The 22,525-nt window shown below is 49.1% G+C and overlaps 1 protein-coding gene across 1 annotated transcript in view; it reads right to left on the bottom strand.

Annotated features, from left to right (window-relative positions):
* TTK (TTK protein kinase) overlaps positions 1–22,525 on the bottom strand; it is a 78,796-nt gene that overhangs the window by 11,053 nt on the left and 45,218 nt on the right. The window contains exons 15-18 of the mRNA XM_074988871.1: positions 20,494–20,651; positions 20,241–20,392; positions 8,217–8,341; positions 6,911–6,991 (exon numbers count right to left, since the gene is read on the bottom strand). Coding sequence (XP_074844972.1) covers positions 6,911–6,991; positions 8,217–8,341; positions 20,241–20,392; positions 20,494–20,651 — 516 coding nt within the window. The remainder of the gene's footprint in view (positions 1–6,910; positions 6,992–8,216; positions 8,342–20,240; positions 20,393–20,493; positions 20,652–22,525) is intronic.

Genomic DNA, 22,525 nt, shown 5'->3' with positions numbered 1-22,525 from the left:
GGCAGGTAGGGCAAAGTACAAGAAACCAATGAGGAAGTGGGGGAACATGTCAGGGGAGGGACAACAACATGCAGCACTCTAGCCTGTAGGGCAGTCCTGGGAGACTGTCATACTTTAGACAGGCCACCAGGACAGTTTAACTTATGGTAAGAACTGCTCCATTGCCTGCAACAACTCAGAGCTATGAAGATCCAAAGGTAATTTAAAACCACCTTTGTTTTCTTTCCCATTCAGCTGAGAGTTCTTTGCTGCAGCTAGCACAGAATCTCACCCAGTAAGTTTTTATGCTAACTCAGATGTAGTGTACAATGTACTTTGGTATATGGTTCAGATAGTCTTGCCCCATTTCCATTTTTAAGGGAATGCACAATTTCACACAAAAGGTATTTAACTAGAACATAACTTTTTAAAAAAAGATTAACATAACTTCTACCACAAGAGTCTCCCTCTTACCTTCCTTTCCTTCCAGCTTCAATCTACTTTCCCGTCTTTCCTTTAGAGCAGAGAAAGAGAAGTTACTCACCGTAGTAACGGTGGTTCTTCGAGATGTGTCCCCGTGGGTGCTCCATGATAGGTGTCGGGCTCGCCCCGGTGTCGCAGATCGGATCTTTCCAGCAGTTTCTGCCGGACCGCGCATACACCAGCGCGCGCCGCTCCCCTGCACGCTCCCGGTCACGTGTGCGATCCAGTCCCTGCCAGTTCCTTGACCAACTGTCTCGGATGCTCCTGAAAAACACTAAACAGAGATCCGAAGCGGGGAGGATGGGCGGGTGGTGGAGCACCCACGGGGACACATCTCGAAGAACCACCGTTACTACGGTGAGTAACTTCTCTTTCTTCTACGAGTGTCCCCGTGGGTGCTCCACAATAGGTGACTACCCAGCAGTAACCCAAGTAAGGAGGTGGGTAATCGGTTTATGTGCAGCTTGCCCCCAAAAGGACTGCTGTCAACAGATGAGTTTCCTCTTGGTATACCCGATGTAGTGCATAATGCTTGGCGAAGGTGTCGTAGGATGACCAAGTTGCCACTCTACAGATGTCTTTTAACGCGATGCCCTTGAAAAAGGTTGTTGACGCCGCCACCGCCCTGGTGGAGTGAGCCCTGGGTGGGGCCAGCAAAGGAGTCTTTCGAAGTTCGTAGCACATTTTTATGCAGGACACAATGTGCTTTGAGATTTTCTGTGAAGAGAGACCTTCTCCTTTTGACCTGGGAGCGAGAGAGACTAAGAGTCTGTCCGTTTTCCGGAAGGACTTAGTTCTGTCTATGTAGAAGGCCAACGCCCTCCTCACGTCCAGGAGATGTAGGCGTGCCTCCTTGCTGGAGCTGTGAGGCTTCGGGTAAAACAAGGGTAAAACTATTGGTTCATTAAGGTGGAACTCTGAGGAAACTTTCGGAACAAAAGCTGGGTGCAACTGTAAGGTTACCCCCTCCTTTGAGAATACTGTGCAGGGCGGCGTTGCCATAACTGCTGCGAGCTCACTCACCCTGCGAGCTGACGTAATTGCAAGGAGGAAGGTTGTTTTTATCATAAGGAGACGCAGGGGAACTGTGGCTAATGGTTCAAAAGGTGGACCCGTTAGCGTGCTGAGCACCAAGTCCAAGTTCCACAATGGTGGAAGCGGTTTCCGAGGGGGATACAGGTTTACCAACCCCTTCAGGAACCTGGTAACGATAGGATGGGCAAATACCGTGGGTCCCTCCTCTGTATGCTGGAAAGCAGATATAGCTGCGAGGTGGACTTTTATCGAGGACAGGGAAAGCCCGCCCCTCTTGAGGTCCAATAAGCATTCTAGTATTACAGGTACAGGAACGTCAAGGGGAGCTAACTGCTTGGCGGAACACCAGGCTGTAAATCAAGTCCATTTCTGCTCGTAAGTCTTCCTGGTGGAGGTCCTTCGGCTACTTTCCAGGACTTGTACTCCCTCCGTACATGTGCTTTCTAAGGAGCTGAGCCATGGATTAGCCATGCTTGTAGGTGCAGGCCTTGAGGGTGCGGATGCACTATGGACCCCTGGGCCTGTGTGAGTAGGTCTGGCGCCACCGGAAGAGGGAGCGGTGGGCGGTCCGACATGCACAGAAGCAAGGGAAACCATTGCTGCCGGTCCCACGTTGGGACTACTACAATCATGCGGGCTCTCTCCCTTCTGGCTTTCTGCAAGACCTTGTGGATAAGCGCTGTGGGGGGAAACGCGTAAAGCAGGGGGCCCTTCCATGAAATCATGAATACGTCCCCTAGGGAGCCCTGCCCCAATCCTGCCCTGGAGCAGTACTGGGGACACTACTTGTTGTGCTGGGTGGCAAACAGGTCACTCTGGGGAAACCCCCACGTATGAAAGATCGGTCGCAGCAGATCGGAGTGGATCTGCCATTCGTATGTGAGTGTGAAGCGCCTGCTCAGCTGATCTGCTTTCACATTGTGAGCGCCCGGCAAGTACGATGCTTTCAACGTTATGTTGTTGGCAATGCACCTGTTCCACAGTAGGACTGCTTCCGCACATAGGGCATGGGATCGGGCTCCTCCTTGTCGATTTATATAAAACATAGTGGAGGTATTATCTGTATTGATTCCGACTACTTTCCCATATATGTGGTCTCGAAAATGTTTGCAGGCGTTGAACGCTGCTCTGATCTCCAGTATGTTTATGTGCAGTGACTGTTCCGCAGGGGACCACAGCCCTTGCGTCACCTTGTCACCGATATGTGCCCCCCGTCCTATGTGGGAGGCGTCGGTAGTAAGAAACAGAGATTTGTGGTTGGTGAAAGGGTACCCCTGCTAGCAGGTTTTTGGGGTTTACCCACCACTGCAGGGATTTGTGCACCTCTGTCATGGGCGACACCACCCTGCGGACAGTGTGAGATGTCGGTTTGTAGACGCTCGCCAGCCAATGTTGCAGGCTGCACATGTGCAATCTGGCGTTCTGCACCACAAACGTCGCTGCCGCCATGTGGCCCAGCAGCTGCAAGCACGTGAAGACCGGCACCGTAGGGCTATATATAATGACTTGCACCAGCGAACTGATGGCGCGAAAGCGGGCGTCGGGAAGGTACACCCTTGCTGTAATAGAGTTTAGACGTGCCCCGATGAACTCTATGGCTTGTGTGGGGTCGGTCTTTGACGTCACAAAATTCACGACTAGGCCCAGCAAGGAAAACGTGTCCGCTGTGACGCGTATCATGCGTAGGACCTCTGCCTTCGAGGCCCCTTTCAGTAGGCAGTCGTCCAGGTATGGCAATATAAACAGCCCCTGTCTGTGCAGGTAGGCTGACACCACTGCCAGGGTTTTGGTAAAGACTCTGGGGGCCGAGTAGAGGCCGAACGGAAGAACTCTGTACTGGAAGTGTTCCTTGCCAACCATAAAGCGGAGGAAGCGTCTGTGTGCCAGATGGATCATTATATGAAAATACGCATCTTGTAAGGCGAGGGCTGCAAACCAATCTCCATCGTCCAGTGCCGTGAGTATGGAGGCGACTGTAATCATCCGAAAACGTTGTTTGCGTAAGTATCGGTTGAGGCCCGGAAGATCTAAGATGGGTCTCCAGCCTCCTGTTTTCTTCTCTGTGAGGAAATAGCGTGAATAAAAGCCTTTCCCCTGGAATTGTTCCGGCACTCTTTCCACCGCCCCTATGAACATAAGGTGGTCCACCTCCTGCTTGAGCCTCGCCTCGTGGGTAGCGTCCCTGAGGTGGGGCCTGGAAGGAGTTTTCGGCGGTGGGAGTGACTGGAAGGGGATCGCGTAACCCGTGGCTATGATGTCCAACACCCATTTGTCTGTGGTGATCTTTTGCCATTGGGAGTGAAAGGGTCGGAGGCGATGATGGAACAAGAGATGGGAGTGGCATTGTGCGATGGTGGTGATAGAGCAGCCCTCGACATGCCCGTCAAGCTTGTTGCCTTTGGGCCTACCCCGAGGATGTACGGCTTTGTTGAGAGCGTCGCCTGGGCGTTCTGTACTGTTGCTGCTGTTGATGTCACCCTTGGTCGTAGCCCCCTTGATACTGCGCACGCCGTGGTTGGTATGGGTAGCGTCTTTGCTGAGGGTAGTATTTTTTCTTCCTATACAGAGGGGTATAAATACCCAGGGTTCTAAGTGTAGCTCTCGAGTCCTTACTGGAGTGGAGGACCGAGTCGGTTGAGTCTGCGAACAACTTTTGCGTGTCAAAGAGAAGATCCACAATCTTCACCTGTAGGTCCCTCGGGATACCCGATGTCTGGAGCCAGGATTCTCTACGCATGACCACTGCTGTAGCCGTTGAGCGTGCCACCGTATCCGCCACGTCCAGGGCAATCTGGACTCCCGTCCTCGAAGCTGTGTAGCCCTCTTGCACAATTGCCTTTAACACCGGCTTCTTATCTTCCGGAAGTGAGTCCATGAGAGAAGTAAGCCTGGAGTAATTATCAAAATTATGGTTCGCTAGGTGTGCCGCATAATTCGCCACTCTCAATAGCAGGGTGGAAGAAGAATATACCTTCCTGCCAAACAGTTCTAGCTTCTTGGCATCTTTGTCTGATCCCCCCGATTTGTACTGAGAAGTCTTTGATCTCTGCTGGGATGATTCGACCACCAGTGAGTTTCGTTGTGGGTGACTGAAGAGGAACTCCATCCCTTTGCCAGGACAAAGTACTTCTTATCTGCTCTCTTGTTCACAGGTGGAGCGGAGGCCGGTGTCTGCCATACGGTAGTGGCTGACTCCGTAATGGCTTCGTCCAGCGGGATAGCAATTTTGGATGAAGCCGGGGGTCTCAAATTTTTCAGGAGTTTGTGATGTTTCTCCTGCACTTCTGCCATTTGGATGCCTTGCGTGAAAGCCCTTCTTTTAAACAGCTCCTGAAACTGTTTGAGGTCATCCGGGGGAGCAACATCCCCGGGGGCCGTGGCCTCTTCCTGGGAGAATGAGGAGGAACCACTAGGGTAAACCTCCCTCGAACTCTCCGGTTCCTGCGGCCGATGATACACCCGCTCGCTGGAGGATTGCGAAGGGAAGTCTCGGGGTTCTAAAATTAACTCCCCTTGAGATTGCTGTGTTTCCATCCCCGGCCGGGAGTGTCCCCGTGGGTATTGGACCCCAGGAGGGGACCTGCACCTGGGTGTAGGCCTAGCGTGTCTGTGTCCAGCACGATAAGGACGACCATGGCAGCACGGGCACGGGTCCGGGGATGGAGACCTGGACCACTCTCGGGGTGTGTACCCCTGATATCTGGGAGAGCGAGATCTCTGCGACAACACAGATAGCGGTGAAACTGGTTTGTGATAGTACTCCAAGGGATCCAGTCCCAGAAAGGGCGAAGGTGGCCCAAGCCATGGTGACATTGGCTGGAGGAACGGAGAAGAGGGGGTCTGGATAGGCCGGTGGAGACCCCGACCTTCTGGGTGGCATGTGCAGCATAAGGGGAGGGCTTGTTGATAGCAACAGTGCAGCCCTACCCGAAGAAGGGCTGCGGTGCCGGGTTTTCCCTTTTCCCTTTTTCCTCCCCTGTGGGGCTGGCGCCACCCCCTCCTGCACCGGGAATCTCGGCCCCGCTGTCGGCACTGCGCTCGGCCCGCTCAGCTGCGGTGCTGCGCGGATAACGTCCCCCGGTGCCTGCAGGCTCCTTGCCTGTGGGCCCTGCACCGTTGGTGCCGCGGGAGTCGGTGCCGCCTGTGGCGGTGCCGCCGGTTCCGGTGCTTGCCTGGCCGCTGTTCTAGGTGCCGCGCGTGCCGGCTGTTTTGTAATTGGAGGCTCAGCCTCTGTCACATGCGCTGCTGCGCTGCCGCTTGTCTGAGTATGCGGCTGGCGGCTGCGTGCTCCGCCCGTGCCGCTCGCTGAACCCGCTGGCAGGGATCGGGCTGGGGAGAGCTTCCTCCGTTTCTGCACCAAGGGGGTGAGAGAAGCCACCTTCCTCTTGTGGAGCCCAGAGGGCCCTTCTGGTTGAGGCCTCTCCAGCAAGTCCGGCTGGAGAGCCTTATCAAACAGAAGCATTTTAAGCCGCATTTCCCTGTCTTTCCTGGCCCTGGCTGTGAGCTTAGCACACAGTGGGAACACTTCTGGGTAACGTGTGATTCCCCCAGGCACCAGATGCATTCACTATGCCCATCGGAGGCCGGCATAGCTTCGTGGCAAGACTCACACTTTTTAAAGCCTGAAGAGGACATCGCGGTGAGTCTTTTTTACTGTTAATAGGGTACTTGACACTTAATTCGTGCCTGTTTACCCGAGTCGCGGACACCAGCCTGCAAGGGGAGGCCTACTGGCCTTCACGTCCACTCGTCTTCTCTGCTCCTCTCTCTCTTTTTATTTATTTATTTTATATATATATATATATATATATATATATATATATATATATATATATATATTTTCATATTCTCTTGCTTTCTCTCTCTCTCTTTTTTTTTTTAAACCAGAAAAAAACAACAATTTACACGTAGAAACACTATCTAATCTGACTCTGGCCGTAGCCTGAGCGGATTCTGTCTGCAGCCGATGGCGGTTGAGAAGGAACTGGCGGGGACCGGATCGCGCACGTGGCCGCGCAAGGGAGCGGCACGCGCCGGCGCATGCGCGATCCAGGAGAAACTGCTGGAAGAGTTCCAATCTGCGCCGCCGGGCGAGCCCGACACCTATTGTGGAGCACCCACGGGGACACTCGTAGAAGAACACAACTTCTCAGCTCCCTCTCTTTTTCTTAATTTATCACTTTCCATCTGTTGCCTCGCCCTTGCCTTTCATCAACAAGGAAAAAGCAAGCATGTACCTTGCCTGTGACTCTACTGAGTTTCCTTGATGCAACAATTTTCTTCCATGTTTGGTTGTAGTGAAAGTTCTTACAATCTAAGCTTTTCCTTCCTCACAATGTCTAATATATTCCCCATTATAACAGAGAGAGAGAGAGAGAGAGAGAGAGAGAGAGAGAGAGAAAATATATATTACCTTTGATCTTGATTTCCCATTTTCTCCATAAGATGACATATCTTTGATTGCCTCTGGTGGCATGTAATTAATTGTGCCAACCTAGGAAAAAAACAATACACATTCACTTAAAATTACCAAGTGCTTAATGGAATCTAACTTATGTTGAACCTTTTTTGTCAAGTTAAGTTTCAAATATGTAACTTGTGATCTAATAAAAGCCTTGGAAACCAACATTCCAGACTGAATAAATGGGTGAGTATTTCTGCCATGCTCTGACTTTCAGTGGTCTATAGATGAAAGTTAACAATGTGTGTGCAAACAACACAGAAATTCCCTCTAGATTATCAGTTGCTTGTTTTTTATCATCTTAAACTCCATCCAGAGCAGGCAACATTTTTGATGGGGGTAGGTGGGGCGGGGGAAAGAGTCCAAGATTTTGGCAAGTGGTCAAGGGCCTGTCTATAGAGGGAGGGCAGGGTATGGGATGAAGGTTGGGTGCAGAAGGGACTTAGGGGTAGGGAGCTGGGGTGCAGCACAGGATGTGGGCTCTGAGAGGTAGTTTGGGTGAAGGAAGGGGCTGTGATCTACGGCAGGGAGCAGGGAAGGGCTTGGGTACAAGAGGCAGGCTCTGGCTGGGAAGCACTTACCAAGGTGGCTCCCAGCCAGCAGCCATGCAGGACCCTGAGGCAGGTTCCCTGCCTGCAGCAGCCCCAGATAGCTCAAAACTACTGCCTGCTCCATAAAACAAAACAAAATGCAGTCAAGTAGCACTTCAAAGACTAACGAAATAATTTATTAGGTGATGAGTTTTTGCAGGATAGACCCATTTCTTCAGATCTGGAAGTTCTGAGGAAGTGGGTTTGTCCCACGAAAGCTCATCACCTAATAAATTATTTTGTTAGTCTTTAAAGGGTTACTTGACTGCTTTTTTTTGTTTGTTTGTTTGCTTTTTTGAAGATACACACTAACATGGCTACCTCTGCATGACTATTTGCCTACTCCATCTGGCTCTCTGCTCTAGATAAGTGGGGTGGGCAGAAGCCTCATGTGCTGTCTCTCCAGCAAAATCTCAGCTCCTATTGTCTGGAAACTAAGCAGGAAGACACTTAAAGCATCATGGGGCTGCTCTGTGCCTGAGGATTCCAGCAGGGAAGTCCACAGACCTAATCTTGCCCATCCCGGATTCACAGGACTATTCAAAGTAATGTATAGCACAAAACTGTGCTGTTTGTTTCTCTTTTTTTAGGCTGATAGATCGCTTAAAAGAGCAGACACAGAAAGGACATCTTATAAAATGTGGTAATCCAACTACTAAACATTTCACCTGTGAATCTTTAACGATGCTCGTCACATCTGGCTGCATTTGGTTCGCAATGCCAAAGTCAATTAATTTTAGCATTCCATCAACTATAAGAAAGTTTGCCGGTTTTAGATCACTGTGAACGATGCCTGCAAGGTTTAAAAAACCTCTAAAATTAATACATTTAAGACATACATTTTAAACGAATAAGTAAATTTTTTGCCTTGCCCACTAATGTATCAATTCTACTTTTTATGCTGCTGAATATCAGACTTCATTTTGGAAAAAAAGGCCCTAAATGAGATGTTTTCAGTCCCTAACAATTACAATACAAATCATGAAAATAAGAACTACCTGAGTCTGCACATAGTCTGAAACAATATCCCCAGGAGAAATGAAAGTTAGTTGCACACTTACACTCAATCACAGCCCAATAGGCTTTACGATTTCAAGATCACAGAATTTGGTATTTCCAAAATGCTGTAGAATTCAGTTATTTTTCCTACAATCAAGTGCTATTTTGTTCAGCATCTCTTAGATTTGGTGGAACTGCTTGCCCATTTAATTCCAATTTTACTTATAAAGGAGAATCTGAGACAGCGAAGTGCACACACCCGAACTGCTCCACAGAGATAGAACTATAGTCAGCCAGAAAGGGGTAGAAGTGTAGAAATCTTAAGTGGGCATGATACTGCTGGCAATGAGCTCCCCAAATGAATAGTGATGTATCTGTTGTAATCTGGTGAACTGCTTAAGTGTGGCAAAAGAGGACCCTTACCAGAATATTTCATTCTTGGGTCCACCAGTGTAGAGGCTCGATTACCTTTCAAGGTATTGTCAATGTCTGTATCTGTGATTTCTGGTGGGGGTATAAATTGACACCAGCCAATGCTGAAGGCAGGGAAAATGTAGCCAAGCACTGGCGATAACTTAAGTAGGTGGCTGCCATGTGGCAGGCCTGGTGAACGCATGTAAAAGCAGGAACTGTAGGGCTGCTGGTAAGTTGTGATATAAGGCTCTTTATAGCCTCATACTGTTGCATAGGGAGATAAGCATGAGCAGTTGTGGAGGCAAGCAGAGCTCCTATGACGTTGATATGCGAGGCAGGTTCCAGGACTGATTTGGCAGCGTTGATGAGGAAACCCAGAATATGTAGGTTGTCTTGTGGATTGTACGATGGCTCTTGTGGAGTCTTGTGAAGTGCCTCGAAGGAGACAATCATTGAGATACGGGAATATGATGATACCTTCCTGTCTGAGGTATGCAGATGCTGGTGCCAGAATCTTGGGGGCAGCTGAAAGACCAAAGGGGAGGACTCTGTATTGATGTTGTGATCCAAGAGTAAAGCGCAAGAAATGTCTGCGAGTGGGGTAAATAACGACGTGGAGGCAAGCATCTTGAAGTTCAAGGGCTGCAAACTAGTCGCCCTCGTCCAGTGCAGGGATTACAGAAGATAGTGTGGTCATTTTGAAACACTCCTTGTGAATATATTTGTTCAACTGCCGTAGATCTAGGGTGGGTCTCCAACCCCGCGTTTTCTTCTCTGTTAGGAAGCTTCTTGAAAGAACATCAAAGGAAAGGATTTTATTCAGAACTTGTTCTACAGTTCTGATTTGCAAGAGGTGCTGTACCTCGAGAAGCAGTAAGGTTTTGTGTGAAGGGTCCCTGATGAGGAAAGGGTAAGGGGTGGATGTCGGAGGGTTAGAGAGTAGATTGATAGTATATCCCTAAGCGGTGTCTAAAACCCATCTGTCTGTGGTTATTATAATCTATTGGTGGTAAAATGGACATAGGCGGTGGCGGAATATTAGAGAAACTTGGTGCACTGGAGGACGTGGGAGGTTCGATGAGCTTTTGACCAAATTTTCATACCTGCTGCTTTGGAGGCAGTGGCACTGTTGAGCAATTATCTGGGGCTCCACATCTATGATTTCATGGTCTAGTAGTATTGTGTTAATATGGCCTGTAAGATTGTCTAGCAAAATATTGATCTTTAAAATCTGTGATATGGGGCGTCTTTCCATTTGCAGAACAGAGGAGTGAACATCCCTAAAGTGCACAAAGTAGTGTGTGTATCTTTGCTGGAATACAAAATCTCATCAGTATGTAAGGAATGTGCCAGCAGGAGCTCCACACTTCTGAAGGAGTTGGGAAATATGTCTTGCAGAGATCATTTGCATGAAAATAAAAAGGTGTGCATATGTAATGCCTTGTAAACAAAGCCTGCTGGGAGCAGGCAAAGCAAGGTTTTGTCTACTGTAAAGAACATGTTGTAAAGTCACAATTTATGCTATCACCCAGTGTAAGACTTGTGGAGTCTCAACAATGTGTGAAACCTCTGAAACCACCCCCTGACTCATGCATCTGATGAAGCGGGTCTTTGCCCACGAAAGCGTATGCTCCAAAATACCTATTAGTTTATAAGGTGCCACAGGACTTCTTGTTGTTCTCTAAGATACAGACTAACACGGCTACCTCTCTAATACTTGTAACAATGCGTGACGTTTTGTGGGGGTACAAGGCAGTCATCATTACTATGGAAGATATGGATTACACAGGGCTTCCCCCCACTGCAAAGCATTGAGAGAGTAAAAAAGGGAAGGCATAGTGGTCGAACCAGCTGGCTGGAAGCCTTTTGGCTATGCAGCTGTAAGACTGGTTTGACTAGTTCTCCCCTCACTGTTCACAGGTATACCCAAAGATGGGTCTATAGTTATTCTGTGAGAGTCCACCTGGGTGGATACTGAGATGCTGTGGCTAGGCCCAGAGCGGAATGCCACTACGAGCTGAAATCACTGAGAACTGAAATCAGACTTTTGCCTCTAGCAGAACCTACAAGACAGCAGCAGACAGACAGACAGCACGACCGGTGGCCGACCAGTAGGAGCAGCAGCAGGTGGATGGCAGGTGTGAACGGCAAATGGCTGGGGGCGGGCGGGGGGCAGCTGGCAGGGAGCAAGCAGAATGCTGGACCAGTGTAAAGGGGGCATTGCCTCAGGTTCATTGAGGGAATGCATCAGGGTTGTGTGTCAGGGCCTGCACAGACTGGACTGACTTGTAAGTGGGGCATTTGAAAAGGGTGGTAAGAAGAAAGTTTGGGTGCATGGATTGGCTGGCTACAGTATTGGACTGGTGAGCCTGAGAGGCAAGGGACACTGCTCAATCCATTTGAGCTGGGACAGTTACTCGAGGATTGGTTATGAACTCTGGGTATGGTATTTTCCCAAGCTTATGCCATATGACTTTTCTGCCTCTTTCATAAAAGGTTTATTTTTACGCTCAGACTATGTGCTTGCGAGTGGGGAACCACTGCCTCTCCAAGGCGCCCAGGAGTGTGTGAATTTCCCAGTCTACTGGGTGGGGGCTTCAGCTGGTTCTCTGTGAAATGGATGAAAAAGAAAGAGAAGTTACTCACCGTAGTAACGATGGTTCTTCGAGATGTGTCCCCTTGGGTGCTCCACAATAGGTGTCGGGCTTGCCCAGCGCCACAGATCGGAAACTTTCCAGCAGTTTCTCCTGGATCGCGCATGCGCCGGCGTATGCCGCTCCCCAGCACGTCCCCGGCCACATGTGCGATCCGGTCCCCGCCAGTTCCTTGACCAACCGCCTTGGACGCTCCTGAAAAACACTAAACAGAGATCCGAAGCGGGGAGGATGGGCGGGTGGTGGAGCACCCACGGGGACACATCTCGAAGAACCATCATTACTACGGTGAGTAACTTCTCTTTCTTCATCGAGTGTCCCCGTGGGTGTTCCACAATAGGTGACTACCCAGCAGTAACCCAAGTAAGGAGGTGGGTAATCGGTTTATGTGCAGCTTGCCCCCGAAAGGACCGCTGTCGAGAGGCGGGTATCCTCTTGGAATACCCGATGTAGTGCATAATGCTTGGCGAAGGTGTCGTAGGATGACCAGGTCACCGCTCTACAGATGTCTTTTAACGCGATGCCCTTGAAAAAGGCTGTTGATGCCGCCACCGCCCTGGTGGAGTGCGCCCTAGGCGGGGACACCAAAGGAGTCTTTCGAAGTTCGTAGCACATTTTTATACAGGACACAATGTGCTTCAAGATTCTCTGGGAAGAGAGACCTTCTCCTTTTGACCTGGGAGCGAGAAAGACTAGAAGTCTGTCCGTTTTCCGGACTGACTTAGTTCTGTCTATGTAGAAGGCCAACGCCCTCCTCACATCCAGGAGATGTAGGCATGCCTCCTTGCTGGAGCTGTGAGGCTTCGGGTAAAACTATGGGTTCGTTAAGGTGGAACACTGAAGAAACTTTTGGAACAAAGGCTGGGGGCAGCCGTAAAGTTACCGCCTCCTTTGAGAATACTGTGCAGGGCGGTGTTGCAATAACTGCTGCGAGCTCACTCACCCTGCGAGCTGACGTAATTGCAAGGAAGAAGGTTGTTTTTATCGTAAGGAGACATAGGCTGCGTCTACACGTGCACGCTACTTCGAAGTAGCGGCAGTAACTTCGAAATAGCGCCCGTCACGTCTACACGTGTTGGGCGCTATTTCGAAGTTGAAATCGACGTTAGGCGGCGAGACGTCGAAGTCGCTAACCCCATGAGCGGATGGGAATAGCGCCCTACTTCGACGTTCAACATCGAAGTAGGGACGTGTAGACGATCCGCGTCCCGCAACATCGAAATAGCGGGGTCCTCCATGGCGGCCATCAGCTGGGGGGTTGAGAGATACTCTCTCTCCAGCCCTTGCGGGGCTCTGTGGTCACCGTGGGCAGCAGCCCTTAGCCCAGGGCTTCTGGCTGCTGCTGCTGCAGCTGGGGGTCCGTGCTGCATATACAGGGTCTGCAACTAGTTGTTGGCTCTGTGTATCTTTCACTGTTTAATGAAAGTGTGTCTGGGAGGGGCCCTTTAAGGGAGCGGCTTGCTGTTGAGTCCGCCCCGTGACCCTGTCTGCAGCTGTGCCTGGCTCCCTTATTTCGATGTGTGCTACTTTGCTGTGTAGACGTTCCCTCGTTGTGCCTATTTCGATGTTGGGCTGAGCAACGTCGAAGTTGAACATCGACGTTGCCAGCCCTGGAGGACGTGTAGACGTTATTCATCGAAATAGCCTATTTCGATGTCGCAACATCGAAATAAGCTATTTCGAAGTTGGGTGCACGTGTAGACGTAGCCATAGGGAAACCGTGGCTAGAGGGTTCAAATGGTGGGCCCGTTAGCACGCTGAGCACCAGGTCTCAGCTCCATGATGGTGGAAGCGGTTTCCGAGGGGGGTACAGGTTTACCAGCCCCTTCAGGAACCTGGTAACAATAGGATGGGCAAATACCGTGGGCCCCTCCTCTTCATGCCGAAAAGCAGATATAGCAGTGAGGTGGACCTTTAGAGAGGATAGGGAAATCCCGCCCCTCTTGAGGTCCAATAAGTATTCTAGTATTACAGGTATAGGAACGTCAAGGGGAGCTAGCTGCTTGGCAGAACACCATGCAGTCAATCGAGTCCACTTCTGCTTGCAGGTCTTCCTGGTGGAGGTCCTTCGGCTACTTTCCAGGACTTGTTGTACTCCCTCCGTACATGTACTTTCTAGGTAGCTGAACCGTGGATTAGCCATGCTTGTAGGTGCAGGCCTTGAGGGTGTGGATGCACTATGGACCCCTGGGCCTCCGTGAGTAGGTCCGCGCCACCGGAAGGGGAAGCGGTGGGCGGTCCGACATGCGCAGAAGCAAGGGGAACCATTGCTGTTGATCCCACGTTGGGACTACTAGATTCATGCGGGCTCTCTCCCTTCTGGCTTTCTGCAAGACCTTGTGTATGAGCATTCTGGGGGGAAAAGGGTAAAGTAGGGGGCCCTTCAATGAAATCGCGAATGCGTCCCCCAGGGACCCCCGCCCCAATCCTGCCCTGGAGCAGTACTGGGGGCACTTCTTCTTGTGCTGAGTGGCAAACAGATCTATCTGAGGAAACCCCCAAGTGTTAAAGATTGGTCGTAGCAGATCGGAGCGGATCTGCCATTCGTGCGAGAGTGGAAAGCACCTGGCTCAGCTGGTCTGCTTTCACGTTGTGTGCGCCCGGCAAATACGAGGCTTTCAATGTTATATTGTTGGCGATGCACCAGTTCCACAGCTGGACTGCTTCCGCACATAGGGCACGGGATCGAGCTCCTCCTTGTCGATTTATATAAAACATGGTGGAGGTATTGTCTGTATTGATCCCGACTACTTTGCCTTGTATGTGGTCTCGAAAGTGTTTGCAGGCATTGAACACTGCTCTGAGCTCCAGTATATTTATGTGCAGTGACTGTTCCATAGGGGACCATAGTCCTTGCGTCACCTTGTCGCCGATGTGTGCTCCCCATCCTGTGTGGGAAGCGTCGGTAGTAAGGAAAACAGAGATTTGTGGTTGGTGAAAGAGTACCCCTGTTAGCATGTTCTTGGGGTTTACCCACCACTGCAGGGATCTGCGCACCTCTGTCGTGGGCGACACCACCCTGAGGACTGTGTGGGATGCCGGCTTGTAGATGCTCGCCAGCCAATGTTGCAGGCTGCGCATATGCAACCTGGCGTTCTGCACCACAAACGTTGCCGCCGCCATGCGGCCTAGCAGCTGCAAGCACGTTAATACCGGCACCGTGGGGCTGTATGTAATGACTTGCACCAGCAAACTGATGGCGCGAAAGCAGGCGTCAGGTACATAGACCCTTGCTGTAATAGAGTTTATACGTGCCCCTGTAAACTCTATGTCTTGTGTGGGGTCGGTCTTTGACTTCGCGAGGTTGATGACCAGGCCCAGTGAAGAAAACGTATCTGCTGTTACGCGTATCATGCGTAGTACCTCTGCCTTCGAGGCCCCTTTCAATAGGCGGCAGTCCAGGTATGGGAATATAAATACCCCCTGTCTGTGCAGGTAGGCTGACACCACTGCCAGGGTTTTGGTAAAGACTCTGGGTGCTGAGGAGAGGCCGAACGGAAGAACCTTGTACTGGAAATGCTCCTTGCCGACCATAAAACGGAGGAAGCGTCTGTGTGCCAGGTGGATCGTTATATGAAAATACACATCTTGTAAGGCGAGGGCTGCAAACCAATCTCCATCATCCAGTGCCGTGAGTATAGAGGCGACTGTGATCATCCAAAAACGCTGTTTGCGCAAGTACCGGTTGAGGCCCCGAAGATCTAAGATGGGTCTCCAGCCTCCTGTTTTCTTCTCTGTAAGGAAGTAGCGTGAATAAAAACCTTTCCCCTGGAATCGCTCCGGCACTCTTTCCACCGCCCCTATGAACATAAGATGGTCCACCTCCTGTTTGAGTCTCGCCTCGTGGGAAGAGTCCCTGAGGTGGGGCCTGGGCAGAGGTTTCAGCGGTGGGAGCGACTGGAAGGGGATCTCGTAACCCGTGGCTATGATCTCCAGTACCCATTTGTCTGCGGTGATCTTTTACCATTGGGGGTGAAACGGTCAGAGGCGATGATGGAACGTTAGCTGTGGATGGCATTGCGCGATGGTAGTGATAGTGCAGCCCTCGACCTGCCTGTCAAATTTGTTGCTTTTGGGCCTGCCCCGAGGACGCGCGGCTTTGTTGAGAATGTTGCCTGGGAGTTCTATACTGTTGCTGCTCTTGATGTCGCCCTTGGTCGTAGCCCCGTTGGTACTGAGCACGCTGTGGTTGGTACGGGTATCGTCTTTGCTGAGGGTAATACTTTTTCTTCCTATATGGAGGGGTATAAATGCCCAGGGTTCTAAGTGTAGCTCTGGAGTCCTTACTAGAGTGAAGGACCGAATCGGTTGAATCTGCAAACAACTTCTGTGTGTCAAAAGGGAAATCAACAATCTTCGCTTGCAGATCCCTCGGGATACCCGATGTCTGAAGCCAGGATTCTCTGCGCATGACCACTGCTGTAGCCGTTGAGCGTGCCGCCATGTCCGCCACATCCAGGGCGATCTGGACTCCCGTCCTCGAAGCCACGTAGCCCTCTTGCACAATCGCCTTCAACACCGGCTTCTTATCTTCCGGGAGCGAATCCATGAGAGAAGTAAGCCTGGAGTAATTGTCAAAATTATGGTTCGCTAGATGTGCTGCATAATTTGCCACTCTCAACAGCAGGGTGGAGGAGGAATATACCTTTCTGCCAAACAGCTCTAGCTTCTTGGCATCTTTGTCTGAACCCCCCGATTTGTACTGAGAAGTCTTGATCTCTGCTGAGACGATTCTACCACCAATGAATTTGGTTGTGGGTGACTAAAGAGGAACTCCATGCGCTTCGCCAGGACGAAATATTTCTTATCCGCTCTCTTGTTTATAGGTGGAGCAGAAGCCAGGGCCTGCCATATGGTGGTGGCTGACTCCATGATGGCTTCGTCGAGCGGGATAGCGATTTTGGATGAAGCCGGGGGTCTCAGATTTTTCAGGAGTTTGTGATGCTTCTCCTGCACCTCTGCTGTTTGGATGCCTTATGTGAAAGCCACCCTTTTAAACAGCTCCTGAAACTGTTTGAGGTCGTCCGGGGGAGCAACGTCCCCGGGGGCCATAGCCTTGTCGGGGGAGGACAAGGAAGAACCACTAGGGTAAGCCTCCCTTGAACTCTCAGGTTCCTGCGGTCGATGGTACACCCGCTCACTAGAGGCTTGTGAAGGAAAGTCTCGGGGTTCCAAAATTAACTCCCCTTGAGACAGCTGTGTTTCTGTCCCTGGCTGGGAGTGTCCACGGGGGTATTGGACGGCCGGGGGGGACCTGCCCCTAGGTGTATGCCTGGGGTGTCTGTGTCCAGCATGGTAAGAGCGACCATGGCAGCATGGGCACGGGTTCGGGGATGGAGACCTGGACCACTCTCGGGGTGTGTACCCCCGATGTCTGGGAGAGTGAGATCTCCGCGATGATTCAGACAGTGGTGAAACTGGTTTGTGATAGTACTCCAAGGGATCCAATCCCAAAAAGGGCGAAGGTGGCCCAAGCCATGGTGACGCTGGTTGGAGGAACGGAGGAGGCGGCTCTGGATAGGCTGGAAGAGACCCAGATCTTCTGGGTGGCGTGCGCAGCATAAGGGGAGGGCGTGTTGACAGTAGCATTGCAGCCCTGTCCGGAGAGGGGCTGCGGTGCCGGGTTTTTAGTCTCGCTTTTCCCCTCCCCTGCGGGGCTGGCACCGCCCCCTCCCGTGCCAGGGATCTTGGCCCCGCTGTCGGCTGAGGGAAGCCGCCTTCCTTTTATGGAGCCCAGGGGGTCCCTCCGGTTGAGGCCTCTCCGGCACGTCGGGCTGGAGAGCCTTATCAAACAACAGCATTTTCAGCCGCATTTCTCTGTCTTTCCTGGCCCTGGCTGTGAGCTTAGCAGAATGGGAACACTTCTGGGTAACGTGTGATTCCCCCAGGCACCTAATGCATTGACTATGCCCATCGGAGGCCGGCATAGCTTCGTGGCAGGACTCACACTTTTTGAATCCTGAAGAGGACATCGCGGTGAGTCTTTTGAGCTGTTAATACGGTACTTAGCACTAGATTCGTGCCTGTTCCCCTTTCATGGACCCCAGCCCGCCGCGGCAGGAGGCCTACTGGCCTTCACGTCCCCGCGTCTTCTGCGCTCCTCTCTCTCTTTTTACTATATATTTATATATATATATATTTTTTGTCCTTCCTTCTTTTTTTTTTTTTTTTTTTGCAAGAAAAAAACCCAACAATTTACACGAAAAACTCTAACTAAGCTGACTCTGGCCGTAGCCTGAGCAGATTCCGTCTGCAGCCGATGGCGGTTGAGAAGGAACGGGTGGGGACCGGATCGCGCACGTGGCCGGGGACACGCAGGGGAGCGGCGCGCGCCGGCACATGCGCAATCCAGGAGAAACTGCTGGAAAGTTTCCGATCTGCGGTGCCGGGTGAGCCCGACACCTATTGTGGAGCACCCATGGGGACACTCGAAGAACCTCTAGATATTGAACCCAGCCCTGGCTGCTGCCAACTCCTTCTAGCAGAAGGGTTACATTATTTGCTGCAAAAAGTTTGATCTTATCAAATGATAAATCCTCCGCCTTTGCCTGGAGGTCTTTTGGAATGCCTGCTGCTTGCAGCTATGATGTTCTTTTCATGACTATGGCTGGAGCTACAGCTCTGGCTGCTGCATCTGCCACATCTAATACCATTTGCAAGGCTGCTTTAGATGTTGTATAAACCTTCTTGAACTATGGATTTTAGGATAGGTCTTTTATCCTCAGGGAGAGACTGAATTAGATGAGAAAGTTTTGAAGAGCTATCAAAATCATGATTAGCCAGGAGTACCATGTAAGTAGGTATATGCAATTGGATATATGTGTGGATATGGAGTGTGAAAGACAAGTACTGCATTTCCCCCCAATTCTAAATGCTCATGCTCCTTATCAGGGAGAATTTTTTTATACTGTGGTGTTTTTGCCCGCTGGGTGTCTGCATCAACCATGAGAGAACTGGTCTGCGGATTTTGAAATAGCAAATGCATGCCCTTAATGGGGACAAAATACTTCCTGAGGGCATGCTTATTCATAGGTATAGCTGTGGCTGGCCAGACTTCATCTGTCGCCTCCACTACAGCCTCATCCATTGGTAAAGCCACGTTAGCAGAAGTATCAGAGGAGTAGCAGTGTTAATCTGTGTCTGCAAAAACTACAAGACCACCTGTGGCACCTTATAGACTAACATATTTTGGAACATAAGCTTTCATGAGCAAAGAAGTTTGATGAAGCGGGTCTTTTCCCATGAAAGCTTATGCTCCAAAATATCTGTTAGTCTATAAGATGCCACAGGACTTCTTGTGGTTTTTACTCTAGAAGAAGTAGGTGGTTGTAGATTGAGCATTCAACACCACAGCCGCTGCTGCTGGCACCAGTGACAAAAGCAGTACACCTGTCTGCAGCCCTATCACCCATGCTCACCATTGGTAAAAGGGAGCGTGCGGGGGAAAACTTGCATTTTGGCTTTGTTCTTGTAGAGGAGGAACTGGAGTCCATGTCAGATGGGATTTTCTCCAGAACATCTTGATCCTTCTGAGGTGGCCTCAAGAGCCTTGGAGGAGCATTTTTAAACATAGCTCCCTGCCCTTCCTGGCTGGAGCTGTAAGGCTCTCATACATTGAGAGCACTTCTGCGGAATATGTGCCTCTCCAAGGCAGTGTATACACTCAGAATGGCCATCTGAGGCAGGCATAAGTTCATGGCATTTGGAACATTTCCTGAACCCCACTGAGGCGGGCATAATGAAATAGAGGATTCATTGTTCAGTTTCTTCCTCTTCTCATACTTTTTTTTTTTTTTAGTCGAGTCTCAACGAACTATGTACAGTAATAGATAACGCTAATGATTGAGGAAGTAAACCGCAGCTAAACGAATTTTTTTTTTTTTGGTGTCTAAACACATTAACTAAGAAATTTATGAAGAAAACAGTAACTCTAAACCTCAATTTTTCTATTCTGAAGGACCAAGGAGAAAGAGGAGTGGAGCTCCATCCATAGCCTCAGATGACAATGAAGGAACTGAGGAGTAAGCGGGGCTGCGCATGCGTTCCCTACAAGCGCAAACCACACATGCTGAGACTGTGCATATGCAGCCCCACTGAGTGTTGCTAAGAAAATCTGAATGCCGTGGTGCTGGGTGAGCCCAACACCCACTGTGAGCATCCCTGGGGACAGCACTCAAATAATGATGATATGATTCAGTGGGCAACAATGTTTTTTCTTGTTTCAAAGAAATAAAAGGGAGTTACATGGGAAACAACTGAAAGGCGTGGACACCACATAAGAAAAAAAAGTAACTCTGCTTGGACCCCAAGCCTAGTATCTGTACAATGGTTATGGTTGAACAGACCATTGACCCTATTAGCAAGCACTTTAATTAAGACAACATGGATCAAATTTGGTAAACTGTGGAATAAATTGTTACAGTGGCACTGGTGAGGACTCAAACGTATCAGAGTCAATGTGAAATACACAAAATAAAATCTCAAGCGCTCTGCCATAAAGCGACAGTCCTAAAAGACTCCTCAGCTTCCACCAGGATAGAGAGCAGCTGCTCCTCCAAACTCTGTAAAATCTATTTGATCTCTAACATACATCCTAAACTAATATTTAGAAAAAGTTTGCACTACCGTGTTCATGGATTGTGTGCACAGCTTCCAACATATTTTTCCAGTAGCTCTTTCGTTCCCATGGATTAATAGTCTTTTTCTTTTTAAGCCAGGTATTGAGATCAATATTTCCACATTCCATTACCATGTAGATATGCTGCTCAGTGATTTCACTAAAATAAATAAGGGTTATCACAACAGCAACATTAAATTTTAGACAGTAACTGCTTTGAGAACTATTGTGAAAACTTATTTACAGATATTGTTTACTCACTAGTCATGAAGTCGGATGATCTTATCGCTATGTTTCTGCAGCTTATTCAAATGAGCAATTTCATTCGTATAGCTCTCTACTGTCTGTTGATCTGCTTCTTCAAGATTCACATATTTGATAGCATACAATTGTCTCTTTTCATTCAATACCTGAAAGACCTGCAAAAAGAGCAGAGAAAAAAAAAATGGGGTAAAAAGTTTTCTGACAATAGTGCACATAGGGGTCACACACCAAAGTGGAATAGATATGAGCAAGCACTCAAAGGAGACCAGACCTTGGAGGTGAAGAACACACAAGTTGAGATGTGTCAGACATCAGGTGTCCTGACAGAGAAGCTGAGAAACAGTTGGGAGCTCTCAGAGGAAAAAGAGCTAGATGCAACAGGAACCAGAATCTTGCTTTCCTAAGCCACATTGGGATTATTAGGACAACTCGAGACTTGTCCCATTTATCTTCACCCAAGATAGGACAAAGGCATCCCTCAGCGAACTGCAAGCTAAACCCCTCTCTCCCCTTGAGCAAAGGTGGCTTTGTGGGGGCAAGGGGTAAGATCTAACTCTGGAAACCCTCAACTCAAAATGATTCTGACATGAATGTGAGGATCCAATCCCATTTAGTCTTGTGAGACGCATGCGCTGAGCTTCATAGTTTTGACATTCTATATGCTGGTTAGACACACTGAGAGACTTACATGGCCTTTATACACCAATTCAACAGTCTTAGTTTTTTAATATGCAAGCCCTCCAGTTAGTCATGCTTTTGATGGATCCAGGTCTGATGAGATGAAGGAAACAAAGACTGGTATTTCTGGCTGTTCTGAGCTCTAGAACGCTGATAAGGATGGTGATCTCTTAGGGGGTAAACACCTGCTTTGTGCTGTCAGGGCACTGAGATGCATCTCCCCATCCAAACATAGAGACATCCATGGCTATGGTTAATTTTGGTGCTGGCTGAAAACAAGTGGACCCCTGCTCCTACATTATGCTCAATCTTTGTACCAGTCTTCAGCAGTGTTTTTTTCAAACTTTTTGAGACCATGGAACACTAACCACCACCTTTATGTGGAACACCTATGAAAATTGTCTTTAAAAAAAGTCAGACCGAAAAAAAAAAAGCCAAACAGCAACATGAACAGCAAAAACAAAGTAAAGTAACTCAATCAGGTACCATAGCAGTGAAGAATTAATATTGTATCTGGTTTTAGTAACACAAAATATATACCATCAGTGTACTTCTTCCAAATGCTGATGGCATACCTGTGAGTTATTCAATGAAACACAGTTTAAAAAACATTGATCTTGAGAACATATTACTCACTGGGGAACAGATGCTTGTTTTTTGTGTCTGGGGAGTAAACTGTTCTGATCCTTGGAACAAAGGATAAGTAACCTTGTACGCCCTCTTACAAACATACACATTACCATATGACCCAGAAGCTGAAGGCAGTTTTTGACTGAGGTCTGGGAGCTGTCCTGAATTGTTTTGACAAGTCCACCCCCCTGCTCAAATCAGGACTAATTGCAATTAAATCATTCCAGCTAGGGCTTTGTCAAGCCTGGTCTTAAAAACCTTTAGAGATGGCAAGTCCACCATTTTCTAGACACCCCGTTTTTTCACCACCCTCCCAATGACATACTTTCTCTTGCTACAATATTCAACCTAAACTTTGTGTCTAAGAAGCCTTCAAAAATTAATTCCTAAAAATGAGATAAATGCACAATAAAGCCAGAGGGAAAGAAAGGAATCCTATTTTTAATTTTTTGTTGAATAGATCCTAACTTTTTCAAAAGCATCTAAGGGTATTAGGTGCCCAACTTCCATTGACTGTAGTTATTATTTCTTCAGAGCTTTCTCGTTCATTCCCAAGTGAAAAAGGTTGCATCTCTTCTATTTCTGGTTCTCTTCCTTCTCCATCCTCCTCTCTCTATTTCCTTTTCCCTTCACTATTTCAGAGTCTCCTTTCTTCTTTCCTCTGCATTTCTTTCTTTGTAGAATCTCCCAGCTGGGAACCCCATGTGCTTCATTCTCACCT

Source organism: Carettochelys insculpta, chromosome 3 (assembly GCF_033958435.1).
Source record: "Carettochelys insculpta isolate YL-2023 chromosome 3, ASM3395843v1, whole genome shotgun sequence".
Classification (NCBI taxonomy): domain Eukaryota; kingdom Metazoa; phylum Chordata; order Testudines; family Carettochelyidae; genus Carettochelys; species Carettochelys insculpta.
The sequence above is the reverse complement of the archived record's forward strand: the minus strand, read 5'-3'. Positions and strand labels throughout refer to the sequence as shown.